Source organism: Dreissena polymorpha, chromosome 2, assembly GCF_020536995.1.
Source record: "Dreissena polymorpha isolate Duluth1 chromosome 2, UMN_Dpol_1.0, whole genome shotgun sequence".
NCBI classification, from domain to species: Eukaryota; Metazoa; Mollusca; class Bivalvia; order Myida; family Dreissenidae; genus Dreissena; species Dreissena polymorpha.
In genome coordinates this window covers 6,780,730-6,797,588 of record NC_068356.1, presented here as the reverse complement: position 1 = coordinate 6,797,588, position 16,859 = coordinate 6,780,730, and the positions used below count along the sequence as shown (strand labels likewise).

The 16,859-nt window shown below is 34.5% G+C and overlaps 1 protein-coding gene across 5 annotated transcripts; it reads right to left on the bottom strand.

Annotated features, from left to right (window-relative positions):
* Positions 1-9,053: 9,053 nt before the first annotated feature.
* LOC127865741 (retinal homeobox protein Rx2-like) lies at positions 9,054-14,444 on the bottom strand. 5 transcript variants are annotated; one of them, XM_052405683.1, is made up of 5 exons: positions 14,365-14,444; positions 12,197-12,393; positions 11,433-11,608; positions 10,125-10,344; positions 9,054-9,664 (listed from the first exon to the last, which is right to left on the bottom strand). In XM_052405683.1, exons 2-5 carry the CDS (start codon positions 12,369-12,371, stop codon positions 9,477-9,479), a joined length of 759 nt encoding a protein of 252 aa, XP_052261643.1. In that variant the 5' UTR covers positions 12,372-12,393; positions 14,365-14,444; the 3' UTR covers positions 9,054-9,476. The 5 variants fall into 5 exon arrangements, with proteins under 5 accessions (XP_052261643.1, XP_052261645.1, XP_052261644.1 ...); XM_052405685.1 differs by lacking the exon at positions 14,365-14,444 and adding an exon at positions 13,946-13,964; XM_052405684.1 differs by lacking the exon at positions 14,365-14,444 and adding an exon at positions 13,939-13,959.
* Between the last annotated feature and the right edge of the window lie 2,415 nt (positions 14,445-16,859).

Genomic DNA, 16,859 nt, shown 5'->3' with positions numbered 1-16,859 from the left:
ACAACAGGAATAAGGTTTCGATAGTGGGATTCCAAGCAAAACAATAGGCATTTTGTAGACGGGTAAGTTTATTACTCTATTACCGCTTTTAACGGAGGATTCCAGAGATATTCGATGCATCACGGTTGATTCCGGAGATTTTGATTTTTAGAGTGATCCGTAAATTTACGCTGGGATTAGGTTTTTTAATACTGGTTCGAAATGTGAACTATTTATAATGGCGGTGTATGCGAAACCGACGACTAATTCTAAATAAGAGGCCCACTAGCAATCGACTTAAGAAGTAATATAGATCCACAAAGATATTAACAGCTTGTTAAATACAGTAGCAACATAGCCAAATGCACATAGTAAAACAAAGAACGCCGTTAGATTAGCATTAAAACAAATTACAAAAGTTTAAAAAGAGTTGTCAAAAACACACACGAAGTAAAGATATATATAAAGTAATTATAAACTTATCAATATGTGACAATCAGATGAAATGTTTGCATAGCAAATGTAACTAGGCAAAATGCAACTACCATGTATCAAAAAGCATATGACAGTAGTTAAAATGAGAATGTCATTTAGCATCATGCATGGACTGGCGGATATTCCCTTCCATACGTAAGGTCGTGTATTAACCAACTTTCCCTTTCCTGCTTGCGATTATCGTTACACAAATATGTTTACTTCAGAAAACCCACTTGCCCACTGCACTCGACAATCCTAATGCTATTGGCTGTGATACCGGGTTCTGTTAATGTTCTATTTAACATGGGTTCAAGGTTGTTATGTACACCTAACAATACACTATAACTTTAATTATCACGTATATTTATACAGAATACGACTTTTATTGCTTTAAAATATTGAAACTAAATGACGTGTCCGCCATGACAGTGCACAGATTCTGCGTTTTTATAATCGCATTACCTATACATATTATATCCCGCACTCAAGTGGGACAGTGCATTCGCAGACTCAAAATAGATAAATGTGAAGTCATAAATCCGACAGTGTATTGCATTTCCGTTAGCAACAATGCTATATTTTTACTTAATGTATTAACATGAAATTATGGGTGCACAAAGTTTACCTGACATCCAAGTCCACTGTTTAATGGGATGGGAAAGGCTCCACTTTCTGCAAAATACCGATTGTTTTGGTTTTGTTTTCTTTAAATATGGTTGTACTGTAACATGTTTTATCATCAAATTATTTTAGTCGTATATATCAAATAGAATAACTTGCAAAATATGTCTGATTACCACTTTTTTAACACACAGTCTAAACGTTATTATGTCTACTTGCTATTATGCTTAAGGATTTTACTCTTGAGCCAAGGACATCCTCCTAGCACTATCACCATGATTGCCACGATTGTCACGATCGCCACTATCGCCACTATCGCCAGGGTGAGAAAAGATGATGTAACAGTTGAAACAATTGCAACTTACTGATCATTTTCTCAGCATTGCTTCCTGGTGGATTCACCTCTAAAATATAGTATTTATTGCATTTATAAATACAGTGAAGTATCTCAAATGATTAATTAGCTTTGCATGTGTAATGACAACGCAACCAAAAATCAAAATCTCGGTAAATATGTGATCAAACAAATCGATCTGTTTGTGCATGCATTTATCTACATGTGCTCACATACGAACCTCCGCATTAATTTAAAGTTTCATTCGATGTGTGTCACTTAATTATAACGTTATTGTGTGATTATTTTTTCTCTATTGATAACATTGCTTTCTGTGTTACAAAATTTAGTTGCTGTATTAAAAATGTGACAAACAAGACAATAAAGGGGTAACACTAGTAAACCTGAGAGTGTTGATGACATTTTTGTCTAAAACTTTTCAATACAGTTGATATTTATTGATTCGTTGTGTAACATCATAACCGCTTAAATTATTCTTCATTGAACAATTATGCACTTGATAAAACCAGTAATGTGATTATTGATTTAATTGTATATATTAAGACATCTTGCTATATGTTGTACATTTGCTGCATATGACAACAACAAAAAATAAAAGAAACCAAGTGCAACAAACCTGAACGTGTTTGAACAGTGTATTTGGTCCATATCCTCCTTAAGCTGGTGTGTTTCAAGATATCCCATTTCCGTGCTCTGACAAGTAGCATTCTGCTTAATTTCGCAACATTTATATTGTCCTCATGTCTTTGCAGTATCCTTATAATTATTAAAGAGTCCTCCATCACCAATATACGATAATGCATAAAACTCCCCAAAAGCAGCTTGGTCAAGTAAATAGCAAAATTTCGAGTTCACTCAGTTATTCGCCGGTCGGTGGTAGAAGTGTTTTTGAAGTGGATTTAATGACGAGAGATACACTCTGGTTGATTTTTATGTTCATCACAATGTTCCCCGAGACGACAATTGACGCTGAAAACGAATAGTGTGTTGAACAAAATTTCATGCATGAACATAATATATATATATGATAATGCCACTTTATATGGGTTTTTTTTTCCTTTTTTCCGTGTTTGCTTTCTATGCATGTGCACATTTCAGCGTGTAAAATAGTTATTGACGATATGGTCTCGTATACCACGACCATCCTGGTGTCCGATGTATGCCGAGGTTTCCACGAACGCAGTTCGTCCTCAGGAAGTACTTCCGGCTCACCCCACAGTTTGGCAAGATTGTGAAGAACAGCACACGCTTTAATCACATTGCTGCATTTCTCTGGCTTCAGTCTTATCTGGATGAATGTAACATAAATAAGATTGATAATGGCGATTGACTAGTATACGTTGAAAATTTTGAAAATATGGTTTTCCACTAAAATTTGATGCAATACATCATCACACATTCTGCACATAAAGGAAATACTTATGAGTATATAGTTAGTTTATGTGAGCCTGCGATAACGTCTCTACATATAAGATATAATTTTAATATTAAATCAGCACTTTCATCATATGCTACGTAAAAAAAAAATTATGACCACCAGCAAAGCTCATTTGCGCCAGAAACGGGGGGCCGAACTGGGATAGTTACTACGCTAGCAGGAGTCATAAGAATCCCGGTGCATACAGGAATTAAAAAAATAACAGCTACTTCTTAAATTATTGGAGCCCGGCTCCATTGAGCACGGTTCCGTCGCCTTTGTACCTATGACACCATAGGCGGATCCAGGGGGGGGGGGCGGACGCGGCGTACGCCCCCCCCCCCCCCTGATCTAAATCATCTATTTAAACTTGTCAAAGCCTTCAAAATCACTAAAGTCGTGAAGCTTCCTGGGGGGGGTGGTTGTTGTTGTTGTCAAAGCCTTCAAAATCACTAAAATCGTGGACCCTCAAAAAATCCTTCAATGTCCCGCCCCCCCCCCCCCCCCCCGATGTTGACAACGTCAGTATCATTATGTGTATTGAATAAAATATGTAAGCATACAGTAAACTACAGATCGCCCATACCTCAGCGTGAAGGATGTGAAAGCGTCTCTTCCAAACACCAAAGAGGCGCTCAATGCAGCATCGTGTCTTGCTGTGACTGTCATTGTACCGTTCTTGGACAGCGTTAGCAGCGTTTAGATACGGTGTCAGCAGGAACGTGCGACAGGGATACCCACTGTCCCCAAGAAGAACACCATTTTCCAAACCTACAAATTGGTATATATGTATTGGTGAAACAATGCCCAAAACCGAGTATCGCTTTTAAACAATCACATGCTACGAGCTAGAGACGTCAGCGTAGTACTGTGTATATCATGGGCGAAATGAAGGGTTTACTTCAATCAAACAACTATGTATTTTTGTGTATTGTACTTGACATTTGTCGTGATTTTATAAAAAAATTGCGAATGAAAACGTGTATCATTAACCTTTCACGCGATCATGAGTGTAAAGAAAACGAATTAATCGAAACTGGCATTTGTAAACGTAAAAGCGAGCATGGTATGTAAACAGCATAGAAGATATTGAAGTCAATGAAAATCGCTCTAATGTGTGCTAACTATTTTTGTATATTTGATAAATTTATTCATTTATCAGTTTAAACGTCGTAGCATGGGTTGGAGATTAAATACAGCAACAAGAGGAACTTTTATAAAAATGAACGGTGTAAATCGAATAGCATTGCCCACTTAAAAAACATGTGTCAACGATGTCACGTTATTAGGGAAAGTAATAACAGACTTTGTGGACGGGCCTCAAATTCTATTTATAGATGTGTTGAATAAAATTGTCCCAGATTCTTTCCTCGGCTGTCACATGTCACTTGCACATTGATGCTATGGAAGTTTTTCCGGTTAACATAGTTTCTCTCAGCAGGGGAGCCTGAAGACAGTATGCGGACATGTGTGCCATCAATGCACCCTATAATGCAGGGAAAACCATGCATATTGTAAAATGCGTTTTGTTCCCTGCTTACAACTTCAGCTGTCGTTGGAAATGTGATAAACCGATTTTTGAGGGAACACAACTGGCTGACAACGGAGTTTACCACTCTGGAAACAGTGCCTTTATCGACGCAGAAAGTGTCCCCCACGGTCTGCATAAAGTTTCCTGACGCCAGGTACCGTAATGTAATTAAAACCTGTAGTTTGACAAAAAGTGCGTTTGAACGCTGTGTCGATCTTTCGATGTTTCCGCCTATTAAATCACAAATTCAATCAATATTTTCATTTGAAAATCTATAACGACTGCGCATTTCTTCGTCATTTAACTCAACATTCAAAGAATGTTGGCGATTCTTGCGTGGATTCCGATACAGATAAAATTCGGCCATTTTGTTTATTTACATGGATAAATTTTAACCAACCTTTAGACCAGGGTTAAATTTATCCAGAAAAAACGCTGGATAAATCCAACCAACATGATGCAACAACACTTACCCCAAAAAAATTAACCCTGGGTTAAATTTATCCGACATTTATCTCAGGGTTAAAATTTACCCAGGTTTCGAAAAACTGGGTCCTGGGCAGTATAAAAAACGTCAAGGAAATTATCATTTAACGACCATTATTCATAGTTTATTTTTTAAATCGTTTGGGTGCTGCACAAATAAGACGTCTGAACTTACAGTAAAACTCTAAAATTGCTATTCTCAAATATTATTGTTAAACTGTAATTCTTATTAAGGGTCCTCTTACAAGATTGTTCAAATCAAGCGCCAAAGATGAAATCTGTTATATTAATACTATTTCAAAAACGAGTATAGCATTTTGCTTACGTTAGAGATAAACAACCATCATTTATAGTATAAAAAAACTTCTTTGAAAATTCTTTGATATTACCATTTAACATAAATAAAATTCTATTTTTGATCAATAATGGGGAATATTACTTGTCAAAATTTGATTTCCCGTAGCATTGTTACATTTGTCCATGGAGATGTTTTTTATTCGCTTTAATGGTTTCTCATTCGATTTGCTTCAAAAGTAATGATCCCAAGAAAAAACAAGCATCTAATTAAAAAAAATAAAGATGTCAATCGAAATGTTTACATATTAAAAATCAAAATTTAATCTGTGGTCGAAACAATCACTTTGAATTTTGTATTATTAATTTCTACAAATTGCATAGATGGTGATGGTTTTTGGCGACGGATGTTGTTGTTGTAAAGGCGATATTGATGATTGTGATGCTAGTGTTTTAAGAAACAATAACCTTGACACAACTGACTCAAATGCAATCTATTCTGCATTAAGCTATCTTTTACCCATTTAAGCCTAGTGGACTCTCCCATCCTTCTAAATTTGATCAATTTATTTCCAAAATTAGGAATGTCTAGTATATTTATTTCTATATTTAGAATATTTCTTACAGAAATTCCTTTAAGCAAACTGCGTAGACCCAGGTGAGACGCCGCGTCATGCGGCGTCTCATCTGGATCTACGCTGTTTGCCAATGCCTTTTTTCTAGACGCTAGGCATAAATGGGTGAAGCAAGGTTACAAGACAATGCCTCAATCCAAACTACAGTTATTGATCGGATACACTTTTTAAAACTTATAGTTATAGTGTCATGAACTCACAGGCCTTAAATGCAATATTCTCACAAAACCATACTTTACACTACCTACCAACAAAATTATAGCAAAATATATCCATCCTAACTGACGTCATAGTGCAAAACAGTTTTATATGTTTGTAGAAACAATCATCGTTGACTTATGGGCCTTTGTTGGTGAACTTACATGATGCTCTCAAATACAAGTGTTAATTTCTAATTGAATTTCTGCAATAGAATAGTAGATATGTAAAATGAATGAAATAATAAAACATGAACCAGAATATATCTTTTAAACTTTCACAGATTGTTCAAAGTACAAAAACGCTTACGAGAAGGTCAAAGTTTTAGGTATTGGCGCGTTAACGTTTAGAAACATCATAACGCATAATTAAAGTTTTATTTCAATATATCTTTGAAACACATCAAGTTTCTAAGTTGCTTCATAAAAAAAAATCCTTAATGAAGTAAAAAAAAGTCCAGAATTGCACAAAATTACAAGTCATAGTTATTGGCCATGGTTAAAGACCTAGCATAATAATCATCAATTGTTGCAAAATCCTGCTATATTTCAGGTCAACGTTGTGGTTCTTATTGAGTTACCTCACTCAAAGACCTTTAACACATGTGTGAAGTTTTAATGTAAAACCTTTTAAAGAAACAGTGATATGGCGATGTTGCACAATAACTTAAAGGGATCTTTTCACGCTTTGGTAAATTGACAAAATTGAAAAAGTTGTTTCAGATTCGTAAGTTTTCGTTTTAGTTATGATATTTGTGAGGAAACAGTAATACTGAACATTAACCATGCTCTAATATAGCCATTATATGCATCTTTTGACGATTTTAAAACCTAAAAATTATAAAGCGTTGCAACGCGAAACGATTGAATAATTTGGAGAGTTCTGTTTTTGTCGTTAAATTTTGTGAAACTACGAAGATTGCTTATATAAGGTATAAAATACGTCAAGGATGTATACTCGGCGGAATAGCTCAGTAGGCTAAAGCGTTTTTACTTTAGGACTCTGGCAGGATTCCAGGGGTCACTGGTTCGAAACCTGCTCCGGGCAATGTTCTTTTCCTTTTTTTAATTTTTTTCTTGATTTTTTACTGGAGCTTTTACAATCCAATGTTTACATTTATATACAATATAAAGCATTAAATGAATAAGTTAAAAAAAATCCAAAATCTGTGAAAAGGCCCCTTTAAAGCAGAGCATTACGCGGACGCCGACAACCAGGACGACAACATTGGTGTGACTAGTCGAGTTAAACAGTGCAAAGTAAATACCTGTCTCGATTCTTAATTATCGGCAAAGCGTATTAATAATTGGTCAGAAAAGTGGCTCAGTTTTAATTCATTCATTTAATTCATTTGGTTACACGTTGTTTCTGAAATAAACCAACCACAGTTGAATCTTCTTACTTTTTTCAAGTTTTGTATTATGCAAAAAATCCAATGGTGCTTATACATAATAGTTGCTTACATATGATATATTATTTATTACATATATTTTGAGGATCGTACAGATGGGAACTATTGGGATCAAGTCATTCTACAAAATACTGTTTAAAATACAAGAAGACAACATATAATTATCGACTGTGTTATCCTGTTATTATTAAAGAGGGTGTAGTATTTTACCATTTTGCACAGCTATGCAACAACATAGAAATATGAGTCAGTTGTTATACTAGAAAAACATCTTTCTGTTAAGTTATAACAAGAATATATGCATAACATACTGAAAAAAACATCCTTTCAAAAAAATATTTATTCAGACAGCAGTTTTTTTGGTATTCAAGACCAAATGCATGTTAGTGAAGAAATGCTTCTAGTAGAAGTCAATGAACTTGAAAACAAAAGTTCCGTTCGCATTCCAGTTACATGGAAAGGAGGGTATTTTTGAGTAAAACGATCGGGCTTTGATAGACAGTCAGTTTGAAATGCGGGTTCCATTCACGATTATGATAATATATCAATATTTTAAAAACATCTAATAAAGGTTCCTTTTATGGATGGGCAAATCTAACCGTAACTAGTAATGGGGAAAATATTATTCCGAAATTACTTGAGTTTCAAGTAAAATAATTCTGGAAAACTTCATGTGTGAATAGAAACTTCATTACATTACCTTTGCTTGCTTATATAGTGTGTTTTTGTCTAGGGGGTACTTATTAAATTTTGATATCATGCCCTTGAGGTCAAATGAAGCCTAACCCTATGGGTCCTCTACCGAATTTGTTTAAATCATGCCCCTGAGTGCAAAATTTGCTTTTCCATAGGAGTTGCTAGTTGTAGCAAGCAAATCCGTTCATGCAGTATTAACATAAATGAATGGTCAAGTTGTTCAATTAAAAATATAGGTTTTTAAAAGCATATAAAATACAATGTATCGTATGCAGGCGACAATAACATTATCTTGACTGATAATTATTTGTTAAAGAATTTAGATGCTTTTTGAAATCTTACACTAGTAAGATCGGTCTTAACTACCTTCGAAGACAATTCTCGAGGAAACTGTAGCATAGATTTTACTGAAATTGCAAAACATTGATGAGTTTACTGTTTTAGTGTGAACAAAAAGGTGGTGGTGCACCGTTTTAAAATTGTCTGAATCATTACCGCAATTTCAGATTTTGATATATTTGCAAATTTTCCGCGCCAAGAATACTTTTCCCTACATGTATCTTTATATTCTGGATCAGTAGAAAAACTTATGTGAAAAAGTTTATGTCGAACATTTTGGAAATATAAGGACGGAAGCTCGCATGATGAATGAATTAACTTTATAACCTTGGTAAAGCTAGTGTATGTGTTATGCATATCAAGCTCTGAACGGCATTGAAGCCAAATATTCAAACGGGTGTCCAAACTTTGGAATTTGTTTTAAAATCTGAATAGTTAAACATGCTTGATTTGTCGCAAGTATATGGTATGTTACCAAGCAATCTATGCAGTGTTGCAAGTGAATTCGCTGGAAAATCCAAATTGACACTGACAATTTCAGAAGACGCGAAAAAGTAGTGAAAGTTGAACCCCTAAACGGTTGATCACACTTGTTTAAATTATGACGAACTGCATACTAAATGTCTCTTTATTTTCTGTAGTAAACAACCGAAATTGTAAACATCGTTCTTTCGGTTTAATAGGACAGACATTATTCTTTGTGGACGTTTCAGAACGTGAGTGCAGGCGTTTGAAACGATCATAATTAGTGGGAGTAAACATATGTGCTATCTGTGCGTAGGGCAAAACATGAGCGCGATAACGACGTTTTCTTTCATTTCTGTTATATTGATTTTTTAACAATATATTTAGCTGTAGCAGGTATATATTAATATGTTATACTTAACACTTCATTTAGTACCGTAATGTACTTGCCAATAGACTTGCGAACTTCTAGTATTCAACTTACTTTTTCTTAAAATTGCGTAATAACAGTAAATATTTGTTGTAATTTTACGGTATTGGCAAAGTCTTGTCTGTTTCCCATACTTGACGAGTTACGTTAAAAGTTTCACAGCCTGTGGAGACGTAATGAGTTCTTGGTTACTTTGACTATTGATCACTCTGTGATGAACCCAGTCTACATGAGACATCGGCTTATCAGCCGGATGCTTCTCATACATGCTGTTGTCGGAGGCGAGTAATGGGTCCGCTCTGGACGCGTGCTGACTTGTTGACGGTAAGGCTTAAACAGAAAACGGACGGTTTAATGTGATGAAACATTTGCAATCATGCAATGCTTATTCATTTATGTAACACATATGATATACTTATTTTGTTTTAATTAAAACTAGTATGTATAACAGTCAGTTCAATTATAGTGTACATTATGATAACCTTATTCCAATAATAGTGTTAGGCCATAAGTTCAAGAAATTGACAGAGGGTGCCACGCAAATGCCAAGGGAAATGCTATTGTCTTCGACACCATAACTTCTATTCAACCACAGATCTCACACGCTACTTGGTATTTTAAGCTTATGGACATTTCATTATTTCAAGGAAACGTGTAAGGAAACTCAACACGCGTTGTGTGGTGATGCAATTATCACGCCTGATATAACTTGTTTCGCTCTATAAACTATTAATAAACGGCCCTTTGCATCAATGGCTTTCTTATAAAAGTAATCATATGTTTTACTCACCATTTGCTAGGGTTGCCGTGAAAGGGGCATCGCTTACGCATGTTGCCGTATTTATGTCTTCGTTTACGTCATCAACATTTACGTCTTCTTCGTCGGTGACTATGTATGGAGGAATAACTGTAACGGCTTTCGAGCCGCTGGTAGATGACGTCATTTCCAACGTCAGTGTGTCGGGTTTAGTTCGTTTTCGGTGTTTCGCTCTCCTGTTTTTGAACCAAACCTTTGAATAAAAAATGTTAATTTGATGTTAAAAAATTACATATAATAATATTATGTTGATAAGTTATAGCAAAAAGAACAAAATATAATATCGATTTTTAATAAATAATGAACATTTAATAAGCAAGTATTGATACACTTGATACAAATATTTACACGTGCAAGTATATAAGTACACCTTCATATTTAAAAGCGGAAATAAAATATGAGCAAATAATTAGCAGCTATGTAATAATTATGTTATAGGGTTATTATTATTTTGCTTTAATTAAACTGGAGCTTTGATAACACCATTTCTTATTTATTATGATAGTATTATAACCACCTAAAATTATATAAAAAAATACAACATGCTTACAAATGTTACTCTTATTGCTAAAAATGTTAAATGTTAAGGTTACTTAATGTTAAAAACAAACGTTTTAAATCTTTCATATTAAAAATGATACTTCCAACACTGACGACACTTTTAAGTATGGACACAGTATTTGATGGTTTATGTAGATTACCGATTTTAAGGTTGAGCATATAAACAATAATACTACCAAATCCTTAAATTCTCTTTCTATATTAATAATGTTATGCTATTGCATCGTACGTATTTTTTTTTCAAATTTATGTGCGTTCAGCCAGAAATGTCCACGATAATTCCAACAGACAAAAAAATGAAAAAATAAAATAAATGTTCAGAAAAAGTAATACAGATGAAATAACGTATACACAAATTTCTACAGTGCATAAGAAAACTCTTTCATGTACAAAATAGACATACTATGTTTGCGAAATCCGTAGTAATCTCTGCAGATTCGTTCATATAAAACATTGGCACAATTTTGGCTGTACCACAAATACGAGTTAACGTGTCTGTGTTGGCTTATACTTTCTCGTTAAAAATTAAGTTGCAGCAAGAGATATTAGATTGATTAACCATATGGAGATTGTTTTATATTTTTATTTGACATTCCTATATCATATTAATATATTCGAGCGTACAATTTTGACATGGATGTCGTTTATATTCGATTTAACATCTCATTAATTTTTTTTCAGCGGCTAGAATTGCCAAAAAGTGATCGCAAGTACACTGACCTGTATTCTTGCTTCCGGTAGATTCGTCATGATCGCCAAACGCTCGCGCAACATGACGTCAGGATAGTGCGTTTTGGCGAAGGTTTTCTCGAGGGCGGAAAGCTGCTGGCTCGTAAACGCCGTGCGGCTACGGCGCTGCTTCCGGTGGGGACCGTACCGGGCCTCGAATATCATATCTGTAACACAATCGGGAGTAAAATTTATCTTAATTTGTAACTGTCACTAGTATCTGAGTTTGAAGGAAAATATGTTGATAGGTCAGATATATCCATATATTATGCTGTCATACGTATGCACAATGTTCACGATATGTGAATAGCTCAGCAGTGATTCGTTACTATAATCAAATAGGTAATAATTTAATTAATAAAAAATGTTGGAGTGAAGAACAAGCAACAACATAACACGAATAAGGTTTAAAATTGTCAACATTTTCATTCAAAATTTAATGTAGGGTTTCGCAGTTTTCTCGCAATCGAGGATTTATGACATGGTATATTTATGATGATAATACTTCGAATAATAAAAATTAATAATAAGTTAAAATAAAATGTGGAAGTCGCTGAACTTAATCGCTTTAATAAGTACTCACCTTTTGTTTAGTTCTTATATTCGCCTTAACATCGGTAGGTCACAGGTTCGATACATACTCACTCTATTTCAAACACAAGTACTGATTCTACCCAGCAAACGGACCCGACTCTTGCAATTACATTGTTTTCGATGTTTTGACCTAATATATTATACGTTTACAAATAATTCACCTGCCAGTCTTTCAGCCAGTGTAAACGGGTGTAGATGCATCGGAATCGGCTGTGGGTACGGCGTTGTCAGGTGACGTGTCAGGTACATATTAGGGAGCATGGATGGGTGCGGGGGCATTACCAACCCACCGGGCATCGGAGTAAACTGACCAGGGAAACCTTCGAAACGATGCATTGATCCGGTCGCCGATTGTCTGCTGCAAACGAGAAATACCAGCATTAAACTGCAACAGTATAGTCAGGAAAATGATGGAAACGTCCTTTTTCAAGTTTAATATATTTAAATAAAGAGAAAATGTATAACAAAACAGAACAAAGTTTAATATCCCTCGAAAAGAGCATGAGTTAAGTAGTCTACGAAAAAGGCAACACTGCCTTTGCCACTGAGTTTATGTTTTTGTTTGCTAAGAGTTTCGGTTAGGCTTTGGAACTCGTATTATTAAAATAAAATAGATCACACTGTAATAATAACACCAAATGAACTCGCAATTACCTGCCTAAATCCATATATTTTGACTTATTTAATATAAAAAATTCTATAAAAACTAATCACGTTACAAATTAAGTAAGACTTTAATACCATAACGTGTGCATAAAAACACGGTTGGACGTGTAATGGTAGAGCGACTGATAATGCAAATGAGACGTAACACGTTTTGGTGATCTTGAAGTATTTGCTTAGATATTCTATAAATATTAAAAAGTGATTAACGCCTTAAAACCTCGGTTAGCTCGTTTACAAATCGGATATCATGTGTGTTTCAAGTGTTTGAATTATCTTTTAATCCGTAATTGTTTGTTAATTAAACATACCGACAATATCGCAAACTGAGTTAATAAGGATTCCCTATAGAAATCCGTGATCGGACGAGATCGAGTTTCGGACGAGGATCATCTTCATAGCTGAACAAGTGGCCCAAACTTCTACCACCCCGGATTTCAAGGTGCACAAGTAGCACTTTAACAAGCCTTAGAGTATTTACTTCTTTTAATCTATTTACAGTACGGATAAAATTAGGAGGACTAATAGCCAAATAACAATGTTCAAATATGATCATGAGTTTCTCTATGAAATTAACATCTTGAGCAGCCTTGGAACGCTCGCGTACATAAAACAAACACTTAATAATCACGGTATATTTATATAAAAATTCGAACGCGAATAAGCTTGAGTGTATTCTGTCAGTCTAAATACAAATACATTTAAAGACGTTTCAGCATTTAATATATTGAACACCATATTTTGTTATATCTTTTTTGTTTATATATAACATTGTTGCCATATTTATAATTTTTGTGTTTCAATATTATAGACAGGGTTCACTGTTTACATTTGTAGTAATCCACCATTGCATTATTATTATTATGATCCAACGCTTTGCAATGATATGTATGGGAACTTACAAACAGCATAACATAACAAACAAACAACACATAACAAACAGCCTCTGAGTATAGACATAATAATGGTATTTACTTCATTTAATCTCTGATAGGTTATTTTAAGTTTTTATCTAGTATTTCTGTTTGTTATTTCCAAAAAGTAATTGAAGCGTCTATGTACATTTTTTTAAGTCAGTTATATTTGAATGTAATTATTACTTTAAATAGTACTAGCCTTAGTACGTTTTAACAATATGAACTCATCTACAAAAAAAATATACGTCATGAAATTAAATAATTTAAATAACAATTATCTTTTTGCTGCAATCATTAAATATAATGCAAATTCATACTAATACCATCTACCCGTGTGTATTAATTATTCAGTAGCAGTATTTTCCACATAAAAAAATATATTATTTGGAAGTTTAATGACTTAAAAAATTACACGCATGCGTATAAAATTCAGTGTATATTTGTGAAATCTTTAAATATCCAAACGAACATTTGAGTCTTGTTCTGAGAAAACTGGGCATAATGCATGTGCGTAAAGTGTCGTCCCAGATTAGCCTGTGCAGTCCGCACAGGCTAATCAGGGACGATACTTTCCGCTTCAATGGTATTTTTCGTCCATTTTTACCGAAAATCTAGTTTAAGCGGAAAGTGTCGTCCCTGATTAGCCTGTGCGGACTGCACATGTTAATCTGAGACGACACTTTACGCACAGACATTATGCCCAGTTTTCCCAGAACAAGACACATTTACTCAGAGTACGCAATACTCACCGGGCTAAGGACGAGCTCGCGCCAGATGACTTCCACGCTTATGTGTTTATGTTCGATTACTTTCGTTAAAGCCACTCAAAGTTTCAGCGTTATGAGATGATTTGTACGTGATCATCTTAAATCTATCGGGAGGCCCGTTCACGGGAGTTATTTTAAGGATTTTTTTTAAATTTCATTAACAGTATGTAAAAATATAAAAAAAGATGTTAAGTTTAACACAAGTCACAAGTTTTCTGACGTTTTGGAGCAAACAAAAAACAACCCAGACTACTTGGTCATAAAGGCTGTAATACCAGCGTTTAAACGGTAGTTAAGTAAACCAAGTAAATACCAAAAAGAAAAGCTTACAAACTCTTAAATCTTTTTCGATCAATATAGTGCATTATAGTCTAAATTGTTACGTCGAGTGTTTTAAATTATGACCAAAAATGTCATGTTGCTATCATGTGAACAACAACTTTTCTCATTAACCCATTGTAATATTTTAATCTTTCAAAGTCAACAATTTTATATTTATATGTGCACTTTAATGTGAAATATCGCCGTTATACTCAGAAAAAAAAACTCATACGCTTTTTAATTGGTTTAGTGATTATGATATATTAATAACATATTAATAACGTGAGTGATTTTAACACGTTATACACGATAACGTATTTGTTATAATGTATAATTGTAAATAATCTACACAAATAATTTCGACTGCATAAATAATAATACAATTTCGTTAGAGATATATTTAAAGTTGTATTGTCCAAGATGCGTGCAATGGAATGCGCTGTATGATATATGTTTTAACAGTTTCTACTATAGATGTTGCAAGGCTAATACCAAAGATAATTATATTACTTCCACTACCACTTATTACTTGCACACCTGCTATTACACCCTCGCCAGCACTGCACGCATAGCTGCGATCAAACGAATATATGAGCCTTGTTCTGAGAAAACTGGTCTTAATGCATGTGCGTAAAGTGTCATCCCAGATTAGCCTGTGCAGTTCGCACAGGCTAATCAGGGACGACACTTTCCGTCTAAACTTGATTTTCGGTAAGGAGGGACTTCCTTGAAATTAAAAATACTATAAAAGCGGAAAGTGTCGTCCCTGATTAGCCTGTGCGAACTGCACAGGCTAATCTGGGATGACACTTTACGCACATGCATTAAGCCCAGTTTTCTCAGAACGCGACTCATATAACGCCAATAAAATATACGCACGCATCTTTTTAAATTATTAAAATCTGTAAGCGAGACCTTTAAGAGACGCGTTCACTGTTTTGCACAATACAAATTAAAAAAAAAATCATAGCTTCAAAAAAATGTATGAATTAAATCAAAACAAACAAAATAACATTCTGGTTGATACAATGTTGATAATATCAGGTGTAACGCTTTTCATCGATAATTTAGAAAACTTGTTTTACCGATATAGCTTTGAAACAACCATCCAAACCCATAAGTCTGCGTTGTGTAGATATAGCGCGTAAAGCGTATTGTTCTAAAGATCCCGGTTTCGAACAAAAAGGCAGGTATTATATATATATATTTTTAAATTATTAAAAAGATTTCAAAATATTATATGTGTGTTTTTTAATTCATTTAATGACATTCTTAAAAATATACGAAATTCTGTGAACGAGTCTCTATAGAAAAACAACACTATACTGATTTCTGATAAGACACAGTCCTCAGTCGGGCCTGTGTTTAGACAACATGCACTTGCAGTCTGTGATTATGACATCTCGTCGATGTGAAGAGGTCCCCTTAATCCGCCGGCTTGTACACTTAGCTGGAGTCCCAGCATACAAACCGATTAATCGGCGCACAACCGTCTATTTATTGTTACTTTTCAAAAATAAACTCGTTAATGCCTGGATTTTCGAAGCCTCCTTCAAATGCTTAGTTAGATGGGCGAATTCCAAAGCCACTAAGTATTTCATATGTACCACGAGTGCAGCGTGCTCTTGGACGGACTGGATTAGAAACGAGATTAGTGCATTGTGACATGTTTGCGCAATTCCCCATTAGTTTGAGCAAAAAATCAATTTCATTTTTGACAATGTGAAGATGACTGTTGTACAAGGCAAACGTTCAATGTTAATGGAGATCCCTTTCACGTAAAATCTGGGCTATTGAACGCTTAGGCTGTAAAGTTGTGTTTGTAATTATAGACGACTTGACAAATCATAACCTGAATATATGATCTGTCGGTGTCTGTTAAAAACCTTTTTAATCACAACACGAAATACCGACAAATGCAGTAAAATGCTCGTATCTATCTATAATCTATTATCACTAACTGTTTTCCTGGTCATTTTAAACGTAACAATGTTCATGTTTAAATATTGAAATAATAAGTATTCGACACTTGATTTATATTGTTTTAACGTGCATTACATGTAATGAATGTCAAAACCTTTTTTGTTAATGAAAGAAACACGTATATTGACACTAACGTTTTTCGACATATATTATCCTGTCACATCAGACAAACC

What these genes read in the sequence shown, in the direction of transcription:
- LOC127865741 (XM_052405680.1), bottom strand. An exon ending in ACTGGCTGAAAGACTGGCAG is followed by an intron (nt 11,609 to 12,196) that starts GTGAATTATTTG and finishes ATTGTGTTACAG; the next exon opens with ATATGATATTCGAGGCCCGG. An exon ending in TACCGGAAGCAAGAATACAG is followed by an intron (nt 10,345 to 11,432) that starts GTCAGTGTACTT and finishes TTTTATTCAAAG; the next exon opens with GTTTGGTTCAAAAACAGGAG.